This window comes from Tenebrio molitor, chromosome 1 (genome assembly GCF_963966145.1).
Source record: "Tenebrio molitor chromosome 1, icTenMoli1.1, whole genome shotgun sequence".
NCBI classification, from domain to species: domain Eukaryota; kingdom Metazoa; phylum Arthropoda; class Insecta; order Coleoptera; family Tenebrionidae; genus Tenebrio; species Tenebrio molitor.
Window position 1 is genome coordinate 36,839,136 of NC_091046.1, and position 22,933 is coordinate 36,862,068.

Consider the following 22,933-nt stretch of genomic DNA (forward strand, 5'->3'; position numbering starts at 1 on the left):
TACATACGTAATGTGTAATCTTTCTCGTACAAAATAAATTGCGAGTGGCGGACAACGGTTCAAAAGAAAACCTTCTATTAGATATGTTTTTATTATAGTTATTTTCTCGCCTTTATATGTTACCTAATTAAATTAGGTAACGAAAAACCCACAATAAAAAAGCACATTTTACTTTTTATTTTATTGCACATTATAAAAACGTTGGGCATAAGATATTATGTTATAAGGCACTTATAAGCGACTTACAGCTTATCATAAAAATTAAGTGTCGTTATGGCATTAACAAAATGGCACATAAAATGTGAGATTGCACTATCAACACGTAATGGAAAACGTGAGGTTAGGTTAATAGGAACATTAGAACAAAATAAGAAGTTTACATATTAAATCAAAGATCATCGTGAGATGAACTGGTGCTGTCCTTAATCACGATCGAATCCTCTGTATCACTGATGTAACCCTGTTCACCCGTGTAGTGTGTGGGGTAGACTAATAACGGAGCAGCTGACAACGCAACCAAATTCCTCTGTGGGAAATATCCTTTCCAACTAGTCTGGGGATGTTTATCGAATAATATGGGTAAATACTCGTCGACGGGCACAAGTCTAGAGAGAGGTTCGGCTTTCAAAAGTTTCTTGGCCCCGTTCAAACTGAGAACGTAACCCAAAGTCCAATAAGAATAACCAGCCTCCACCAGCAAGTTAGATCCATCAACCCACGGTTCGTCATTCTCTTGCAAACGCTTTCGACCAAAATAACTGAAATCAATAATTGACCAAGTGCACAAAATACTAGAAACTGTGTTAACAAACTAAAAATTGAATTTGCGTACTTCATTCGTTTAACAAACGCAAGTTGCTATGTGAATATTTTTATCCACCGATAATTTCACTAAACACTGAATTTACGCATTAATGTAATCCAGTTATGCTTTGAAACCGACAGTAATTTCAGTAAAAACAAATTAGTTCACCTCCCAGTACTCGGTATCGTAACGCAGACCCAATTTTCAGGAGTCATTTGTTTAACAAAACTACAAATCCAAACTGAAAAATTCAAGCGCTGAAGAATTTTGCTTTCAACCAGTTCTGAAAAGTGATTTCTCACAGTGGAATACATCGCTGTTTTTTTAAATTGCAATCCCACCATTTTTTGCAATTTGTGTACATTATGAAATTCTTATGTATGACTCTCGAAATGTAAGTTCCTGAGATCTATCGATTTTTAAAGGTGAAAACCCAGGGTAGCAGTGCAATTTCCAGAAAAAAAAGTCCGAAGGTCATACACAAGCCGCCATTTAAAAGAACGGCGATGACGTCATTGCCCGGAAACTGAAAATGGTGGAAAAACTAAAATATATGAAAAGTTTACATCAACCTATTTGAAGTTCTTTTGGAAAAGCTCAATGCGAGAGAAAATGTTTTCATTATCCCAAACTTTTGGTGAGCAATGTACATCGCTGGGTGAAATTTTATTAACTTTTTATTACTGCATCGTTACCGCAAAGCGCATCCGTTCTGTCAACTTTAAAGTATTTTTCACTTAAAACTCAATTACACTTACACTAAGTCCCATCCGGAAACACGCTTAACCTCCGTCATTACGTTTAGCACTTTACTCCTGAAAAAAGATTCAAATCTAATATCGTCTTCTAAAACAAGAGTGGTTTCATATCCGTTGCGAACAATCTAGAAACGTGTAAAAATTAAAATGGCATAGTTTCATTCGCAAGATATTCACCTCTCTCCAGATATTGTAGTGACTGAGAAAGCATCCGATTTCGCCCAGCGTCATCGGTCTATAAATAAAAAAATTAATTATTAATGTTGAAGTTTAACAAAATAGGATTTTCACATAGAAAAGTCAAGAAAATCTGACGTCTTATCTGCGCAATGTCCTTCATCCATGAAATTAGAAATGCGATGAGGTCACAGCGCTTTAGCAGAAATTCCAATTTTAGTTTGTCAATTTTTACTGTCAATTTTTACACTGCCATTTCTGGAAAATCGATCTTATTTGGTTAAAAATATTACCAACGTACATGCGTGCTCGTTGTTAATGACTTAAAAAATACCAATTGAACTATGACAAAGTCTACATAATTAAATAAAATTTTTAAAAAACGTACCTTTTGTGATAAGGATCTGCATACTCCGGCAAAGGCGATATTTGCTGTAGAACGCTCGTGTTCAATGCTCTAGAAAGAAGATTTATTTTAGAGAGTCGCGCAACCAATTGCCAATATTTCTCAATATTTCAAACAACCCTCTAGAAGGACTTCCACGATATAAAGACGAAGGAATGAAATGTGCACGTTAAACGTAATGGAAAACAGCTACTTTATGGCACTGTCTTCTGAGTAAATGATGCGTGTATATTTGAACGGGGTTGCAAAGAAACCTTTAATGTTTGCAAAGCAAAAGCGTTAATAAACACCGAAGTGTTGTATAGACAGTTGATTAAACTTCGTTTCTAAACCGAGCAAATCTGGAACTTTTTTTATTTATGATATTTTCCTTAAATTTTGAACCAGATTAAAACTTTTCAGACACCGACGTTTGCACTTGATTATTAAAAAAAGTTTTCCTCTCGTTTCAGACTGATCAACAATGGACAACTTGACTCTGACCGAAAATACTTCACATCACAGGAACCTCACATCCTCGATCGATGACGACTTGAACATCGTGGTAATAGCGAACGTCTTCATAGCGATATTAGTAATAACGGCCCTAATTGCGATGATCGTGAATGTAGTGGTGTTTGTGAGTGTGCACTGGATCCGACGTCCAATGCCGCCAATTCTGAAAATGAGCATAAGTTTGGCCGCAGCAGATGCATTGAGTTCATCGATATTCGCCGTAACTCTCCTCATAAACACGTATCTCCCAACCATCGGAATTAACTTGAGATGGCTCGAAATCATCATGGAGATGATGAAACTGAGCGGAATTCTCGTCACCGTGACGCATTTACTGGCCCTCAGCTTAAACCACTACATAGGGATACTCAAACCCCTGCACTACAACTCCATAGTGACTCGCAGGAAAGTGAACGCGGTAACGATACTGTTATGGATATTCCCTACGGTATTCGTCATTTTCTTGTTCACGTCCCAAGCGGAAGAGACCTACTGGACCGAGAACTTTGGCAACGGCACCGACACCGAACAGAACAAGACCACCTTCACCGACACCTTCAAATTCAGAATGGGCTATTCCGCCTACTTCATCATCTCCATATTCCTCATGGCCATTTGCTACATGCACATTTTAATAATAGTGAGACGACAACAAAACATATGGAAGAACCTGTCACGAGTTGGCAGCACAAAGTGGTCCGGGAGGACTATTAAGCTCTGCCCGTGCAGCAAAGCAAATAAAGAACAAAAACAACTGGAAGGAAACATTCGAGCAATCTACACTACATTACTCATTCTCGGTTCTTGCCTCATAGGCTGGATGCCTGCCCTTCTTATATTCGTGCTGATGTGTAAAGAGGATTGCTACATACACGGATCGGAGTTGGACAGCTTAAACCAGAACTATTTGATCGAAGTGATGTCGATGAGGTTACTCGAGAACATGCTAATCGTACTGAAAATGTTGGCCAACCCCATCATATACAGCATTCGAATGAAAGAAATTCAGGTGAGAATTCAACTACGACTCTCATAATAAAACAAAGTGCTGCTAAATGCAGCTTCATAACTCGATTACGCTTAGTCGCTGTACGAGTAGATTTATGTACGAGGCGAATAATAATAGCTTAACATTACGTCAACGTTGTCTGTTGCACTGATTCATTATTCGGAGTTTATGAACCAAACATAATGAACAAACGTAGTAGGTACAGCACTTTAGCTCAGGTTCCTTAGTGATACATTTTATAAGGATTTCTTTTTTAATTTCGTTCTATCGTTGTCACCGCATTGCTTTAGTTATTTTTACTTATTGTTATATGCATCTATTGGGTGATTCAAAATGATTGTGGATAAGTATGGCAACTATGTACGAAAATTTTTGTGGGTAAGATAGAGTTGACATTTCTTTGACAGTTCATAGTCGCGCAATTTTGAAGATTGTCAAATCAATGTGCAATGATATAAAAAAATCAAATGCACGCTTATGAAATGTCATACTCTACCCCATCCGTATAGTTGACATATAAATTTTCGAACATAGTTGCCATAAGAGAGTTTTCGCGTTACGTTCCGTTAAAATAAACGGTACGCTATTCGGCGAGAAATTACCGTAATCGCTTATTGTAATAATGAATCGGTTACGCTATTGCCTAGCAACACCGGCGTTAGCGTACACGGTTATCTGAAAAACGTAACGCGAAAAGTCGAAAACTCTCTATACTTATCCACAATCATTTTGAATCACTCAATAATATCTACAATATCAATACATTTTGGCAGCCAATGTCATTTTAAAAATCCGTGGTATTGTCACAAATTAAAAATTGCCTTGCTTTATTATTTCCAATGTCAATAATAAATTGAATTGTCAAAGGTTGTTTTGAAAATTGTTCAAAATTATGGCCTAATATCACATTTTATCGGCCCCGCCCATTACATTTTCTTAGTTACCAATCAAATTGATTGTTAATTAAGACGATCTGATTTAACAGTAAAAATTAATTGTCTTAATGACATTTTCTTTTTTAGGAACTAAAACAATACATAATTGTAGACTTGACAACAAAATTCTAACCTTAACTTTTTTACGTGGCAAATGTGATGAAAAATTATACAGATTGAATCTGGCTTTGATTCTTATTGGTTAATTTGTGTGGGCGGAGCAGATAAAAAGTTATTATAATAAAATATGTAATTAATTTTGTTAATATGTACATATCTTACTTTACGTTTCATTTCATCAATAAAATTTGATAAAGGAGGGTTAGTAATAAAAATTAATATCATAATAGTAATTTATTTAACTTTTTCTGGTATAAGTTGCGTTTTAAACTGGTCCACTCATACCATAAAGAGCCCAATTTACACACGAACGAGTTGAATACGTTTTCTTGTTCGACGAGCCCTTAAAAGTTCCAAATCGCTTAAAATCTTTAAAATTAGCTTGACGTTTCGTTTTGACAAGTTGTGAAATTTATCAAAATCCGTTCACACAGGAGAAAGAAAATTCTCAAATTCTGACAGAGTCGAACAAAAAAATGTTTTTAATTGTATTGCCAACTCACACAGTCTTTCTTGATCACCCCGTATACCTAAGGTTCTCGATTATAAAAGGTAACGACAACGGTTGCGACCAATATTTCCATCTCACTTAATTTGGAGTAATCTTAGAATAAGTTAATCTGTTTGACACGTAAAATTTCAAGTCACAAAAATCCCTAAAAATATTGTTCTTCTATCTTTGTCACACTCACGGGATTTATCGATATGTCCTCTCTTTTAATTTTGAGCAGAATAACACTACCTTCTAAAGATATACAGGATCATTATAAATGATTGTACCATCGTAGGTGGTTGTGCGCTATGCTTTAGGTGCACCGCTACGCCCAGTAGTTGTTGTTACAAACATTTATAATGACCCCGTAGTACCTTACGTATACCGGGTGGCCCAACACTTACCCTTTTTGCGATTACATACACATTTAATACTTAATTGTCCAAAAATTCTGAAACTCGGTAAGCACAATCTACAATTATTACTATTCTATGATTGAGCACGGTCAACTTTTTTCAATTAATTTTTTGTGATGGAGCTAACTTTATAACGATTTAATATCAAATTGGTCCAAATATTGAAAGTTTTTTTTTTTCTCTACTGGTTACAGAGCTCCTCACCTTTATGATTGATCCACTTCCGACTTTATGAATTAAAATGAATGAATTAAAATTAGGTAATCGTGAAAATTGCGATCAAATATCAAGTTATAGAAAGCTGGAATCCAAGACCGTTTATAGTAGGGCTGAATAGGACAGCATATAATGATATGGCCTCCAATAAATCGTTTTAACGCAGTGTCTGTTTTATCCTCTGCACGGTGCTCTTCGCGATGTTATACCCTCCGGATCCACCACCCTTCTTCTAATTTGGAAAGAATGAGCACTTTCGCATTTTCGGTTAGATCACGCATTTTGTTTGTCAAAATTGACATTGATCATTAACAAAAAATGTAAGTGTATTTCACACTGTAGAAAATTAGGTGTACTCTATAATTTTTAAATTAACTGTACCTACTGGTAAAATTCTGTCTACTGTATTATAGAAACGATTCGCAGCAACTTCTCATCCGTAAAGGATTTTTCTTTAAATGAAGAATGGATATTTTAGAAAACTGAATATTGAATCATTTCAACTTCATTACATAATTTATTTTAAAATTTCTTCAGAATGTTTGCCGAAATTGCTAGGCGTAAAACAGTTGAGTTCGGCCCTGACAAAGTAAAGAGTAAAGTGCGCTTTACACTATGTGATTTATCACATGATTTTATCACAAGCAAGAATCTTGGTGTTTACACTATGTGTTTTAACACACAAAGTTAGTCATAACGCCAGTCACAAAGAAAATCATATCAAATCATAGGTCATCATTCAGAATAGAACGGTGTCTATTTCCATGTGAGTTTCCGAATGATTGCCGATAATATCATGAATCTGCTTAACCGACATTTGAGTTTTGAGGTTATACTTATATCAAGTGTGAAGTGTGGCGAAAAATGGCTATAGAAAGGTAAATACACTTCGCAGCAATATTAATTATAAAATGTTGTTACACAGTCTAGGACTGGTTTACAAATCTATGAGGGGCGTGATGACCAACTCAATAAACCGGGACCAATGGCTTAACGTGACTTCCGAATCACGAGATAGAATATAGCCTCTTTTTTTTTCGCCCTGGGTCGGAATCGAACCCGCGACCCTCGCGTCCCTGAGCCGAAACGGATTCCCTTAGGCTATATTCTGCCTATTATTTTCAAATAAACAGATTTTTTTTTCTTGATAAATTAGAAAAATCTATAGTCGTTTTCAATGATATCCGTGCTGTCAGTATGACAGTATGTTGGCACCACTTGCTGTTTCAGTTTAGTAATTTTGAATTTCCTAATTTGGCAATTTACCTTGACGCGGCAAATTGACAAATTCAAATTATTATTTATCATTTCCGATAAAAAATGTAGTCTGATTCGGATTCCGAGAATGACTTCGTTTAATCCTATTTTACACCATATTGAAGATTGAGTTTTATCGTTTGTTGTTGACGTTTCACGAAATATAAATTTTCTTTTATTATAACCTCAATTTCTTGTTTGACATTTTTTTAACTAGGATTTTCTTATACTCTGAATACTGGTTATGAATTTGTGTGTACAATCTGCAGCAAGATATTAAAAATGACACTGACAGCACGGATGTCGTTGAAAACGACTGTAATTTATTACTCTGTAATTGTCCAGTTTGAACCAATATTATGCAGATTGACATGGTAATCAATAAAGAGTAGTTTGGAACAGTAACAAAAAACTAGCAATCTAACCTCAAACCCTTAAAGTTTTGACGTTTGTTATTTTCAGTCACAGAGAAAGCAAGGAAGCAAGTCACATAGTGTAAACTTAAACTGGCCAAAATCACACAGAACGCCATATCATACGAATTCTGTGTGATAAATCATGTGATAAATCACATGGTGTAAAGTGCACTTTTAGTATACCAGCAGTTTGGAGACGGGGTGTCGTAAATCCTACTTCTGGTTTGGTTTATGATTAGACGCTAGTGTAACTACGTCATAAATTCCTGTCAGTTGTGTGGCACCTTAATTAATTGCAAATAATCGGCAATGTGATGCATTTTAATTTGTTTTATTTTCAGATATCTGTTTTCTGTATTAGTTTTAACCTATTTAGATTAAAAAAAAAAATCGAACTCTGATTAATTTCACTTAATCGCCTCCTGGTCTTGACGCGAAACCCAATTGATAATAAATAAAATAATGGGACAGGCTAATAGCTCCATATGTGTGTCTCTTCGTAGCCAAGCGTCAATTTTTTTCGACAATTATTATATGTGTAATCACAAAAATGGTAAGTGTTGGGCCACCCGTATAAATACAGTGGTTCTCAAACGTACAAAAATTGGTTGAATGTCCGGGGCGACAAAGATCAAAGCCCTCAACCTTATAAATCAGAAAATCAATAGAAAGTAACTATAATCTGTTTCAAAACAAAAATCCACCAACACTGCATTTTACCTCGAAAATACAACCGACAACAACGCCAACTTTTGTTTTTAGTGTGTTTGCAAGTGTCAGAAAAAAGTGGGGTTACGAAAGAAAACTGTTGACGGTCGTTTAAGTCCTATACTAAGGACAACGTAACATTTTATCTGCCCCGCCCATTTCATTTTCTTAGTTACCAATCAAATAGGTTGTTAAGACGATCTGATTTACACAGTAAAAATTTCTGACATTCGAATTGTCTTAATGACATTTTATTTTTTAGAACCTAAAACAATAATTGTGGACTTGACAGCAAAATTCTAACCTTATCTTTTTTACGTGGCAAATGTGATGAAAAGTTGTACAGATTGAATCTGGCTTTGATTGTGATTGGTCAATTTTAGTGGGCGGAGCAGATAAAAAGTTATAACGGCAATACTATAATTCATCGTGTTTTTTATTCTCATTTTATTATATCACTCAAAAGTTATGATATGATAGCTATTTACCACGTTTTTGTACATAATAATTATTTTGTATTACCCACAGAACACACACTTAATTACCTTCGTAAAAAACTCAACAGTTCAATGTTAAATTTTGGCGAGAGGTTGGGCCAACCCAGCAAAATGAAACTTATTCATTTTTCTTTTCTTTTTTTCTGCCAAGATAATTCAACAGGTGGTGGATTTTTGATTTTGAAACAGATTATACCAAACTTTTTTTTATCTAGTCGACGGACAAAAATGAACTCGATTTTAGATGTAGAGGGGCGGGTAAGATTCTGATGACGCTACAATAAAATATTAACTATCATTCCTATAGCGTTTAAATTACTAGATATACTAGGGAATTTCTGCTATTTTCGTGAGTTATTTTTGCAATATTTTTTGTATTCTACGTCACTGATTCGTGAGTGTTTAGAAAAATTAATTTCGATACTGATTTATAATGCCAAAATTTTGGATGTATGTGTCGTAATTTTCAAAGGCCGTATCTACCGACTAACTTTTAATAATGATTGAGACAAATTTAATGGGTTGGCACTCTAATTATTGGTATACCTAGTCATTTGTCAAAGAGTTGTCTGTTAACTCGCTTTCTAGGTTAAGATTTTTACAAATTAATAAATCGTGATAATGATTTATTTTGATTTTTGAACTGTCATATTTGAATTTGACAGTCAAGTGTACAGTCGTTCACCAAAATAAAATAGGACAAAGTAAATTTCGATTGTGTAATTCGATATTTTTGCGAAATCCAACTCTTAGGAAACACAAGTGTCAAAAATAAAAAAACAATTCTGATAATTGTCATCATTCGACAATATTTCAAAAACTCAGAATCATTCAATTGAACAAAGTGACAGTGACGAGATGACAAGTGAAAAAACACAACCTAACTTTTTGTAAATCAATCGTCAAATCAAATCAAGTTGTAATCTGAGACACATACGCCTCAGTTACACTACACAAATTTTTGAATTGTGAAACTGTCTAAGGTAACACTTTGTCTTATTTTATTTTGGTCAACGACTGTACCTACCAAAAATCAATCATTAAAAGACACCCGGTATATGTTACACAAACTCAAATATATTTCCAAGGACAGTACTATACAACAAATGATAACAATGGCAGTTGAAGTATTAATAAATATAAAATGGAAAACTACACAGCATTTTCTGGTTAATACATCGTACTTAATTCGTTAATCATTTGTTAAATAAAGCGTGATGTTTGCACTTACTATCACCAACAAAAATATTTTTTTTATTATTAACGGTTAACATTCTCTCTGAAGATAATTACCACGGTTCAATTAACAGTTATCTGGTGAAAAAAAAAACATTATTTAGTTAAAAATAAGAGTAAGTATTTTGATATTAACACATTTTTTTTAATATGATTATTCTAAATCCATTGCCATTTTGAGATTTTTGCTTTTTTCCAAACGAAAATGAGGCACCTATTTTAGTTTTTTTTTAATTCCATCTCTAAAGAAAAATAAACACAACGGGAGTAACAAGAAACGTTCAAACTCTTCTAGTTCTTGGATTTTATTAAATTTCTGGTGATCTTTCCTGTTCGACATTTTATCTTACCTATACCTACACCTTTTTTCCAACAAATTAGCGAAAAACACTATTCCTCCGAGATTTTTTATTTCACTGCCAGCATGAACCATAATCTCCAAATGTTATCCAAATCCTTTTTGATTAAGAATCTAATGCGGGTCAAGTAAAATAATCACGCTTTATCAAAGAATGTACTTCCAACGGTCAATCGCATAATCCCCTCGTTGTCCTCTTTTGCGCACATCTGAATTCGAGTTAGATTTTTCTGGCCCAACTCGTTCATGATTTGTAAAAAATCAGCGTTGCGCGAATTTTCACCACCAATTAAATTAATAATATTTTATTTCAAATACGAAATTTAATGTACAAGCAAAAAACCGTTTGTTCGTACAGCATTCTATCTCCTATTGGTAAAGTTGTTTTTTCACAAGGCGAGTTTTTCAATGTTCAAAGCAACTTTAAGACTTGATTGGATCAATTATATCGTTGTGAATGTGAAACTTTTTTATATGGCTACACACGATACTTTCCTTGCTGATCTTTAATTTGGGTAATTTGCGACAGAGTTGAATACCTACAGCTTTCAACAAATTGGTGTCAAAGCTGAAAAATGAAACATTTCCTCCATCCAAAGATTAGAAATTGACGTCTGTCGTAATTTTATGTTACGACACACAATAAAGAAAAAGAATATAAACGCGTCTTTTATGAACACCACGTAAGCAATTATTTGAAAATCCCAATAAAGCGGGATGTTCCACATTGTGGTGGTATTCGCAATAAATCGGAAACGAATTAGGCTTAAAAAGAGGTTTACACGTTACTTTACTGGCATTAATGTATTATTTAGTGGTACCCTGGGGCGTTAATTTGCTAGTTTTCCGACGTCCCTGTTTGATTTGATGTCCCAATCGATATCGTGCCGCTCCGACCTTCCGGAATTTGAAAAATTCGTTATCGACAATTATTTTTAAACGATTTGTTGCAATGGAAAATGATCACTTTTGTCTCACTTAACAAATCCTAGTTTTCAACTTCAATCAATTATTTCCGGTTTACTAGTCTCGTGCAAATAACTTTAATCGCAGTTACAATCGGTGGAGTTACAGTCGACCGACTAGAATAAAACCGATAATCGCAAACTGTCGTTGCTTTACGCGACAAATTAAATGCTACTTTTTTGTTTCAGGAAGGAACTAAACGGATGCAGTCGACGCTGCTGAGATTTTTTTGTCCGTCCAGACCTGACAGTCACAATTATACTCTGGCGCCGCGGCGGTCGCCAAATGCATACAGCAGTTCATTACGCACCCAAATGACGACATCAATAAATAACGGTGGACACACGAGCCATGTTAGCATCGGCCGAGCAGAATTGGTCAATACGCTTCTGTAAAGATTTAAATGGCGTATTTCGACGAAGCAATTGAAAAAACATCTGAATGGAGGAGTAGAACGCGGGGCGGCGCAAAAAAGTGTGGATTCAAGATGAATTGAATGTTGCCCATTTAACAATGATATTTTTTCATCATTACGTGTCCCCAATAAAGGTTGTGATTTTTCATGATGTACCGAAAAACACTGAAGCTGGCTTTGGCTTAAAGATTCTTTTACAAACAATGACAAGATAACTTTCAAAAACGCAACACAATTGTAACGTTTCGACAGCACCATTAAGTATACAACTTATCTGTAATATCGTGTGCTCAAATTTGATTTGTATGTAATTCCAACAAATATTACGTGTACCTGTCACATATCTGTATGTACGTATAATAGGCATATTTTTCATTGAAAATTATCACCTCAACTTTCAAGAAATTTTGCTAATTAAACAAGAACCAACAAACTTTGCTCGGTTTATCATTCCACAAGGTGAAGAATGACAAAGCAAAACAGAATACTCAATATTTTATTCACTCTTGTGTTTTCATCGTCAATCCATAATGTCAATTATTTTAATATAATTATGTAATTTTATCAGTCACTTTGTAAGTAATAAATTTTGTCTAAATATGTGTTTTTAATATAAATAATTTTGAAGTTTTTAAGAAAGCTGTCAAGCAAAATTCTTGCCTTTATAAACATATACAGGTGTCCCCTAAAAAGAAAACGAGTCCATAACTCCCTTAGTTATTGGAGGATTTTAATTCTTTATACAACAAATTAAATGGTTGTGGATAAGCTATCAAAGGGTCTAATAAATTTACGTATAGCCCCAAAGGCTTGACTGTCAAAATATTTTTTTTCAAATGCGAACATATTTTTTTTGTAATTCTGATTGACTTTTATTCTGAAAACAACAATGTAACGGGTGTTTTTTTAAATTTGGCATCGAAGTAGGCGTTGAACTGTCGATTGTGAACGGACTATACAGGTTACGGATCACCGATCAGCTGTTTAAATCTTACGCTTTTACACGAGTGGTGCGATCTAAATCGACTCTCCAACGCCTACTTCGACGCCAAATTTAAAAAAACACTCTTTATCACAAGTATACACTTACATACCAAAAATACAGAAAAAAGGAAAAAAACAAACGCTACTATCATCTATGCTCAAACTAACTATTCGCTATCCCACATTTGTCATTTACTTTTCCAGCTAACTTAATGTGGTTATTAGTTATTACATTGTAACGAAATGCATTTTGATAGCTTGGTCCTCGTCATTTGTTTCAAAAAGTAGTGTTATTTTTATATTATTTTTATTTGACGTTATACTTGTGACACATTATTGTTGTTTTCAAAATAAAAGTATTATTTGTTCGCATTTGAATAAAATTTTTTGACAATTTAACCTTGAAGCCCTTTGGGCTTTACGTGAATTTAACAGGCCATTTTGTAGCCTATTCACAACCATTTAATTTGGTGTATAAAATAGATAATTAAAATCCTCCGATAAATAAGGGAGCTATGGACTCGTCTTTTTTTTGGTGGGGGACACTGTATAATATATACAGAGTGCCCCAAAATTCGTGGAACAACTTAGCAGTACGTCATTAAAATAACAGGTAAAAATGTTAAAAAATCTATCTTCTTTTTTGTAGAAAATATAGACCTTTGTGTTACACTAAATGTGGCAACATTCCATCTATTTCAATAATCTGCAAATATTTCATAAATAATGAAGTAAATACTTGCAAACCTGATTAAATTAATTCACAATTGTTAAACAGTGTACCTATAGTAAAAAACAAATAGTCAAAATCTTTTTTAATATTTAAAATAAATGAGATCAAAGCCCCCATATCTTTAAATCTAAGAGATATAGAATTAATTTATTATTTTCCTCATAATTTTCTAACACGAGTTGACATTGGCCCATTGAGTTGTTCCGCGAATTTTGGCACCCAGCATAATTTATAAGATTTGCAAAATAATGGAAACAAAATAACCTAAAGCTCATGAATAAACCACTCCAGTGCAAACGTAAACCCATTTTTTAAATGACACTTGATCGGCAGAGCTGACACTGCTGACAGTGATTGGGTCCTTACGTAAAATAACTTTTAAAGAGGGAAAGTTTAGATTGGTTCTATAAAGTCATATCTCAGCCGCAACATGCATGACAGAATCCGATGATCGATAGAATACTCCTTGCTTTAAACGTCTGTTAATTAATATAATATTAAATGTTATTGACAGTATAAATGTTACACAAATAAATGTATTTTCTTGTTTAGAGATCTGTTTGTTCGTCTTTTATTAATTTTTTACTTTGATTTTGAACTAAGCATGAACTTAAAGGATTTACGGAACTATGTACTATGGCGGACAAAAAATTTCGGCCGTCATTTTTCCGTCATTTCAAAAAAATCGGTGTAGTCCATTCCTTATTGTCATTATGATTGATGTTTTTACTTGTCACTTTTGAAAGTCAAGCAAAATGCCATCGGTATCAAATTTTAATAAAATCAAAATAGTAACTCTTGCACAAAGAGGAATGTCCCAAGCTCAGATTTCGATGGACCTTCGTATACCTAAAAGTACAATTTCGTCCATTCTTCAGAAATGGAGACAAAATGGAATGGAACTATTGAAAGACGCCAAGGCTCAGGGAGGCCTAGCATATTTACTGCAGAAGAAGATAATATGCTTCTCAATAGATTACGCAATAGCCCTTTTATGACGGCTGTTGAAGGGGTAAATACAAGCAAATACAACGGAAAGGAGCGGTCGATTTTCGGCAAACATATGGACATGGATTTTAGTAGATAGGCCTGGGTGTTTTCTCTAGAAGATCGGCTCAACAGTGATGTTTATGTTAGGATTCTCGAAGACGTGATGATGCCTTTAGTTTCAAGAATTTTTCCGAATTTTAACTTCATATTTCAACAAGACAATTGTTCAATGCATTCAGCACATAGGGTAGCAGAATGGTAGCATAAACGTTCTTGATTGGCCAAGTCGCAGTGCAGATTTTTGGTTCGTAATTTGCAACAACGACAAGTAATTCGGAATAGGGCAGAACTTTTAACTGCGATTACTAATGCATGGCAATCATTACATAGGAATTATCACAGAGATTTATGCCTCTCCATCTCGCGTCGTGTAAGACGAGTTATTGACGCCAATGGAGCAATGACCAAGTATTGATTTTAAACTTCATTCATTTTATCTTTTGATTTAGCTAAGTACTTAAACAAAAATAAACGTTTCATTTCCTTGTCTTTGCCTTAATGTTTTTCGTTTGATTTTTTAAAAACTACGACATACTCGTGTAATTTCCACGGTTCTCTGTTTGGTACTTTAATCCAAAAATAGCCGCAAGTCTGCCTCTAGTCTCTAGTGCCACGAGCGACTAGCGGTCGTGTGGTAATTGTGTAAGAGTGGAACTTGTCCTTTGTATTCACAAAATTTGAACTGATGGACTGAATGACAGACTGTCAAAATGACTAACGATAACAAAGCGAGGTTATTGGTGCTTAAGGGTAGTTTACACTTCATGTCAGGGCCTTGAAAGTGACGGACGAAATTTTTTGGCCGCAATAGTACATACTTTGAAAATATACATACTTATTTGAGATTTAAAAGAGAGTAATTTTTTGAAGATGCGACCGTTTTTAGTTGATAGTTTAGTATTTTTCATAGAAATACCTATACACATATTGGGTGATTCAAAATGATTGTGGACAAGTATGGCAACTACGTACGAAAATTTATGTGGCACACTGTGTAGGTGGGGTAAGAGTTGACATTTGTATGACATGTCATAAGCGTGCATTTGATTTTTTTACACCATAGCACATTGATTTGACAATTTTCAAAATCGCACGACTATGAACTGTCAAAGAAATGCCACATAAACTTTCGTACATAGTTGCCATACTTATCCACAATCATTTTGAATCACCCTTTATTTACATTAAAAAAAAATAGTCAAACGCTGAGTATGTAGTAGGGCAATGGTAAAAATCACGATTCCGTCTATTAGGTACGGTCGATGGACAAATAAAACTGGGACACAATTTAATCTATGTAAATCAGACTATTGAATTGTCAATCTATTTCTCAGTGTCTATATAATATGTCATACCAAAGCTAACCTATTTATGATAAAGCTGTAATTAAACGATGCAAATTTGTAAATTTTGACTTATGTGATTGTCATTTTTGTCCCAGTTTTATTTGTCCATCGACTGTACGTACTATTCCGAACACGGAATCTTGGCCAACATTTTTTAGACATTAGTGTCATTAATAAATGACAATTATTAAAAATCACTTTGAAGTTTTCCTTGTGACGTCAAAAAAGCAAGGAAATGGCATTATTGAGTCAAAAGTTGGGTTATATTCAATAAGGACCGGTTCACACATATTTGTCAGTTAAATGTCAGTTCTGGCCAAGATTCCGTGTCCGGAATAGTCCGTATTGAATAAGAAAATGTAAGATTGTAACTAATGAGTAGGAATTAGCTGAATATCCATAACATTTTCAACATACTTTACAGAATTAATATGTCTTGGTAATAAAAATTAAAATGTGACGAATGTAATTATATATATTCGACTTTATATTCTTTCTGACTACCTAGGTAATAAGCAAGTTTTTAAAGAAAGATATCTCAACGTACAACTATATTACGATCATTACATTTTGAACATCATTGTTCTGTCACATAAAAAAAAATTACATAGTCTAAATAATCATGCTTTATTGAAATTGTCACAATTGTCAAATGATAAAATATTAAGATTTTAATTTTTATTTATTTATTTTAAATTTTTTATTAATTAAAACCTCGTTCTATTCCATTTTGCTGACTTTTAAAAACTTCTTGAATGTTTTGTCGGTAAATCTGACATTCACATTTTCAAAATTGATACTCTCGTGTCAAAAATGGATTACTCCCTAGAATTCGAACTTTTAGGGAAATAACGTTTTTCATGTTGTGTGTAACTAGAATTTTTAAAAGTTATTTTGAATGCCTAAGGTTGGTTACTTTGAATTGAGAGATTAAATCCAAATAAATATGCCGCCAGTAACCAAAATTGATTGTGAAACGAAAAATCATCTATCACTTAGCGAGAAATTATTCATTTGCAACTGTTACAATTAATTTGCTGTCTTACATTTTTGGGATATCTTTTGTTTGTCACCAGAAACAACATAGCCTCCAACCTAACCAAATTTATGGCAACCTAGTAACGAATATCCCTAAATCCTAGGGAATAATCCATTTTTGACATGAGTACCTATACAACAATCAAAATTGAAATTATAAATACATAAAGGTCGTTTTAGAATGTATGACAACACGATGACACTAGCGTCCAAAGTTTATTGACAGTGTGGAAACTTTAACTCGAATAAAATCTATAACTTGGACGTATGTGATTTTTGTAAAAAATCCCGAAACAGGTCAATTTTTGTTTTTCCTTGCCCATATTTTGCGCATATGGTTTTTGCACAATCTCCTTCCGGAAATGAGTAACCACCTCTAACTTTTTTTTTGAAAGGGTATGCCAAGTGACACCTCGTTGAAAGCCCACTTCGCAAAGAATGCAACTTGTTTGCTGAATATTTTCAAAGCCTATGTGCTCAAAAATAAAAACCAATTTTATAAGTTCAATACTATTTAATGCAACAAATGTTCAATAGTTATTTTCATATGACTAGCGCTGTCAGATCACTTTTCAGGTATGAGGCCGAAATTTGAAGCACGCGGCGTCAGCCAAGTGCTGCAAAACAGGCCGAATACCTGAAAACTGACAGCGCACGAATATTGAATAACATTTTTCGTGTTCGTTTAGGCAAAGTCTTAAAAAACATTAATTTATTGTAAATTTTGAGGTTATCTTTGACAGATGTCAAGTTAGATATATAACCGGGAAAGTTTATATATTTAGTTATACATATACCACTTTCCCGGTTATATATCCCAGGAAACGAACACGAAAAATCTCTTACGTTTTGTAACATTTCCGCTGTGATTTGCCTAATTTCATGCCTAAAACTGCACGGTATTGAAACCTTAAGCAACGTATTAGGCATGAAATTACGCAAATCACACCGGAAATATTACATACAAAACGTAAGGGATGCATGTTACTATGGATTTGCAATTTGCCAAAAAAGAAACGGTGGCCATTTTGAACATTTGTTGCATTAAATCTACGCATTAAATACATAGAATTCAACTTATAAAACTGGTTTTCATTTTTTAGCATATGGGTTTTGAAAATATTCAGAAAACAAATAGTGCCTTGTATTCCTTGCGAAGTGGCCTTTCAAACTTGGCATACCCTTACATTTGAAAATATGTAGCTATTTATGAAATAAGTTGCGAAATGGAAGTCTTTTAAGCACGCGACGTGAAATTGACCAACGAGGCGAATGCCGAGTTGTCAACACGTCAAGTGCCTAAACACTTCTTTCGCAATGTGTTTCATACATGATTTTTTCTACAATCATCAAATTTTTATAATAAATGGAAAATGTGACATTGTCAAAATTTTCTTGACGTCTTGTTGCCGAGTTATTGTTTACAAACAATAATTTGCGAAAAATTATCGGAAAGTTTTTCCGCAATACATATTTGGAAAAATGAGTGATTCCGAAGTGATTTCTGCTATGCAGAAGCCGCCATGAATACCGCCTTATACCAGAGAAATCAAAATCAGCGTATCAAGCGACAAATTTGAAATTTTGGCATTACATGACATTTCTTTTAGGCACTCTTGCCTAAAATGACATTACTTTTAGGCAATCGAACCTAAAAGTATGTCACTTCGAAACCATAGTGACAATCTAAATATTAACGTTATATGTCGATTGTAGACAAAAAAAAAGTTAGGGGTGGTTGGACACTTCCGGGAGGAGATATGCAAAAACCATATGCGCCAAAATGTGAGCAAGGAAAAACAAAAATCGACCTGTTTCGGGATTTTTTACAAAAATCGCCTATGAATTTTATTTATTCCAGTTAAAGTTTCCACACCATATAGGCTAATGTTACTTTTTAAATTATTACGCTATACAGGTGTCCCAAAAGTATCGCCTTTCCTTGAAGGTGTGTCACCTAAAAGTGTTATGGAGTAATGAAATTAGTATATTAAAGAACGAGTTTTATAAGGGTTGATTTGGCGCACGAGTCCCAGGTGTAGAAAACGACCCGTAGGGGAGTTTTCTATGTTATTTTAGAATTTGCACCCTTGTTTTGATTTTTAAATAAAAAAAATAAATTTTCAAATTCTAGGGAATTTCATATTAATTGGTAATTCAAGGTAACGGATACAACTACATCTGCAACAGATGTTAAAAAGTAGAGTTTGAACATTAATAGTGGAAGTTTTTTGGTGTAATACACTGAAATAGTGATAAAAATTTCATTAAAGTACAGTGTATTTTTATAAAGCCATAAACGACTCCTACTGACTGACGTTTATAGACGTATTATAAACGCAAATTCTAAAATAGTGTATTATGATACGAGAAGCATTTTATCGCACGCACGGTTTTAGAGCACGACGAGCGTAGCGAGGACTGCCCTAAAGGAGTAAGTGCGATAAAATGCCTTATAAACGAAATGTCATACAGTATTTTTTCTACTTTGCCACTTTTTCAATGAAAAAAAATAATTTAAAATTTAAAACCGTTAAAGTTGAAGGATTCCACCCAAGGTCACGTCTGCGGTCTGCCGCGACACCACAGTATCCGTCAAAATTAAAAAATTAAATTGCACTATTTTTAGTATTATTATTATATCACGCCTTTTCCTATTACGATACGTAAAACAGTATCGTAATATAATCAGTACGAACGCAAAGTAGAAAAAATAATTTAAAAAATTCAATATCTACTTCTACGGTGACTCCTGAAGTCCTGAAATGCTTGAGCGCGTTCACGGCAACATCGTTAAAAAAGCCAACGCATGTTTAGACGCAAATGGGCAAAATTTTGAACATTTATTTTAATAAAATAATTTTTGCCTAGGTATTCAATAATACAATGCTATTACGTATTTCTAGGTAGAGGTAATTCTCAGGTTACAGCATTGCCTTTTCTATATTTTTAAATTGCGTATATTTCCTAAATGGAGTCAGGATTTTTTAAAAAAATTTCCAGCACTATCACATTCCTAAATGACGTACCTTTAAGGAGAGGCGGTTCTTTTGGGACATCCTGTATAAACAAAAAAGTGTGAAACTAAATCTTAAGAATTTGTCGATTAAAAAAATCGAATTCCATATAATATTCTCTACGTAAACATTAGGCATAATAAGTAGATATTTTTTATACTTTCAAATATTGCCGGCATATTATTAGCCACTAGCCACAAGACCAGAGCAACTTGTTAATTTTATCCGTACTTTCAAATACGCTGCAATATGTAAAACCATGAACCCACAGCGTATGTAACACGTTTGAGTAATTTGAGACGTAGTCACAATATTAATTTTAATACTCCCGTTCCGATGTGCCTTATCAAATTCCTATCTATAACGTTACGTAATTACTAGAATCTACCAACATTTTCATTGATTTACTCCCAATCTGAAATGTGAGATAACAAATTGGCTACAAAATGAATTTTAAGTTACGTCAATTTTGGAATGCTTTTGATTAACACAATATTGACGGTTACGAAACACGAACCAACACTCTCATTTCGCAAAGCTTACAAAATTTAAAATTTAAAGCGCATCACTAAAATGTTAACAGCGACACGACGAATTAGATGTAAACAGCAGGACGGGTTCATCATTTACTGTGTAGAAACAGATAAATAGAACAATTTAAAGAATTTTATTTCTTATTAAAATAAGGTATTCTGCGTATTTGGTGTAACGATACTGAATTGCTTTCTTGCCGTTGGATTAAAAAAAAAATCTGTTGTTTGTGCGTTTGAGTAGTTACATATTTAAAAACATCATCACTGTTTGCTCCAAAAGTGTCGATTTATCTGGACAAACAAAAAAGGAATTACTGGTTGGGTTCAAATCAATAGGAGAATTACTCAAATATTTTGGTATCGAAATTGTGGATAGCAGCCAAAGTGTTGTAGGGTATTTCTAATTATTCTAAAACACATCGTATGATGTTACGCCTTGGAATAAATTTATTTTGAAAATAATTTTAATGGTTTCGTTCTTGAAATATAACAACAATGTAAACAAATAAATGGTTCGTTATTTTCAAAAAGCAAAGCAGTTATTCACCTTCTTAGACCAATTACCAAAATTGGAAATTTTAGTATGAGCTCTATAAATCCTGACTATTACCACTAATACAAAATCTCTTCCATTTAATTAAGCTCTAAAGATAAGCCGAACACATAAAAGTGAAATTTTAAAAGTTCCTCGTCGTTTCACATTACCGCATAAAAGGAAACCTTTCAAGATCCGACAATTCATTCACCGCTTTACCATTTGAAATTTGCATAAAAACAACCCACTCTTGAACAGATAAAATAACAGCATAAAAAATGTGAAATAAAAAAGGTTCCAGTATCTACGAAACATATCAACATGCCCAGCAAACTTTGAGGAAAATGTGGTAAAAACAAATATCTTACTTTCCGTCCACTGCATCAACAATCGTGACAAGAAGTCCAAGCTCATCGAAACACATTTTCATACGTTTTCTTCTCTCCGGGCGTCGCACTAAATTGATCATAAAAATTTTATCGAATCCTAATTGATCCTTTTCAGGAAGAGACGTATATTGTTCGAGAGATTTAGTAGGGAGTAGTGGTTTTTCGTCCGTTAAAACTTCCAGCTTAATGTTTCTCATTTGTTCATAATCAAGCGATAATTTATCGTCCTGTTCCAGCGGGACCATAACAAAACCAAATTGCTCCTCATTACATAAATTCAACGAAACTCCACTCCGATTAGCGGCTATTGCAAATGTAATTATATCATCCACAGGTCCGTCGAAATTAGATACATTTTCAGGGTAATAAGTTAGACGATCTGACACGTGTCTTCTGAGATCTACCAGGACGCAAGAATGCACCATCGGTACGTTAAAACAACCGATTCTTTCTCTGTTTAGTACAGGTTTGTAGTCATCAGTTCTCAAGTAATAGTAGTCGTCAGTCATTCCGTGCCAAAAATTCGAGTACAGTCCGTCGGATTTTAACATTGGGGCTACTATTGTGTAATTTTTCGATATCAAGAAATTCAGGGTATTTGGATTCGTTAAAAAAACATCGCAGTCCACCGTCTGAAAACAAACGAAGTCTTGACATTTACGCTTTCAGGAATATTAACAAGCGAGGCCGGATTAATTCTTATTCATCCCTGACGCTTGAACCTCATTTCTTTAATGATTTGTGAAAATGTTAAATTGTGCAGAACCTTTTCCTCTTGAGTACAATCAAAAAGACGTTTCAAACTTTATGACGAACAACATACTTACAGAAATTATTAGTGCAAAGTTTAAAAAATTATAGCACACGGAGTAATTTGCATCTTACATAATTGAAAAAAAAATCTAGGCCGCAATATTAAAGATGGTTTGATAAATAATTAGAAAAATTAATCAAAGAATTCACATACCAAAAAATAATCTGCCCAAATTTTCCTTGCAAAGTTTAATGCAGACTCTCTCAAACTTATTACATGATCAAATCTTTCTTTAGTCCAGTGGGCTGGACCGCGTTCATCTGGATAAAGTTCTTGGTCCTTAACAAATTCCGTGCTAATCATATGATACTGATCTTTAACTTGGGCAATCCATTTTTCTAGAAGTTCTATCGTTCTGTCGGTATTGTGGTCACTTCTAATCCTAGAAAAGGGATTTTTAAACTTGGCGCCGCTGACAACCAATGGGTGCGATGAAAGAACACCTGAGCCGGTGTAAACATAAACAACTGTTCCGCTTACCACAAAGAAATCCGATCTTTCGGATAGTCGAGATTTTCTAACGTTGCTAAAAAATATGGTAACGTGTGGGCCTTATTTCTTGCTAAAATGGCAATAAATACAGTTGGTTTTTTCCACTCGGACAAAACCGCACTTCCGAAACACAATATAACACAAAATGAAACAAACTTCGGCACCATCTTGCCAGTATCTTAACGGAAAATCATCGGAGAACGTAAAACTTATGAAAATTTTACATTAAACAAAATTTCCAACCACACTTTTCAAATTTAACTAGAGTTCAGCTGATTGAAACGTTGCCATTTTCCGTACACTTGGGCGGGAAATTCAA

The 22,933-nt window shown here is 34.0% G+C and overlaps 2 protein-coding genes across 3 annotated transcripts in view; one reads left to right on the top strand and one right to left on the bottom strand.

Annotated features, from left to right (window-relative positions):
- Positions 1–13,953, top strand: part of LOC138124901 (melanocortin receptor 5-like) — a 70,726-nt gene extending 56,773 nt beyond the window's left edge. For both annotated transcript variants that reach the window (XM_069040091.1, XM_069040100.1), the window contains exons 2-3: positions 2,599–3,650; positions 11,457–13,953. In XM_069040091.1, the coding sequence (XP_068896192.1) occupies positions 2,610–3,650; positions 11,457–11,663 (1,248 nt within the window). In that variant the 5' untranslated portion in view covers positions 2,599–2,609 and the 3' untranslated portion in view covers positions 11,664–13,953. The remainder of the gene's footprint in view (positions 1–2,598; positions 3,651–11,456) is intronic.
- On the bottom strand, positions 167–22,918 carry LOC138124893 (glycosyltransferase 25 family member). The gene is made up of 7 exons (XM_069040078.1): positions 22,603–22,918; positions 22,276–22,504; positions 21,288–21,940; positions 2,129–2,197; positions 1,741–1,798; positions 1,564–1,688; positions 167–758 (listed from the first exon to the last, which is right to left on the bottom strand). Exons 1-7 carry the CDS (start codon positions 22,779–22,781, stop codon positions 389–391), a joined length of 1,683 nt encoding a protein of 560 aa, XP_068896179.1. The 5' UTR covers positions 22,782–22,918; the 3' UTR covers positions 167–388.
- Positions 22,919–22,933: the final 15 nt, after the last annotated feature.

Excerpts from the sequence above, each read along its gene's own strand:
- LOC138124893 (XM_069040078.1), bottom strand. The coding sequence starts at position 22,781 with ATGGTGCCGAAGTTTGTTTCATTTTGTGTTATATTGTGTTTCGGAAGT. Across the intron at positions 21,941-22,275 it reads TTTGGGCAGATTATTTTTTG|ACGGTGGACTGCGATGTTTT; the intron begins GTATGTGAATTC and ends GTTTGTTTTCAG. Across the intron at positions 1,689-1,740 it reads ACTACAATATCTGGAGAGAG|ATTGTTCGCAACGGATATGA; the intron begins GTGAATATCTTG and ends ACACGTTTCTAG.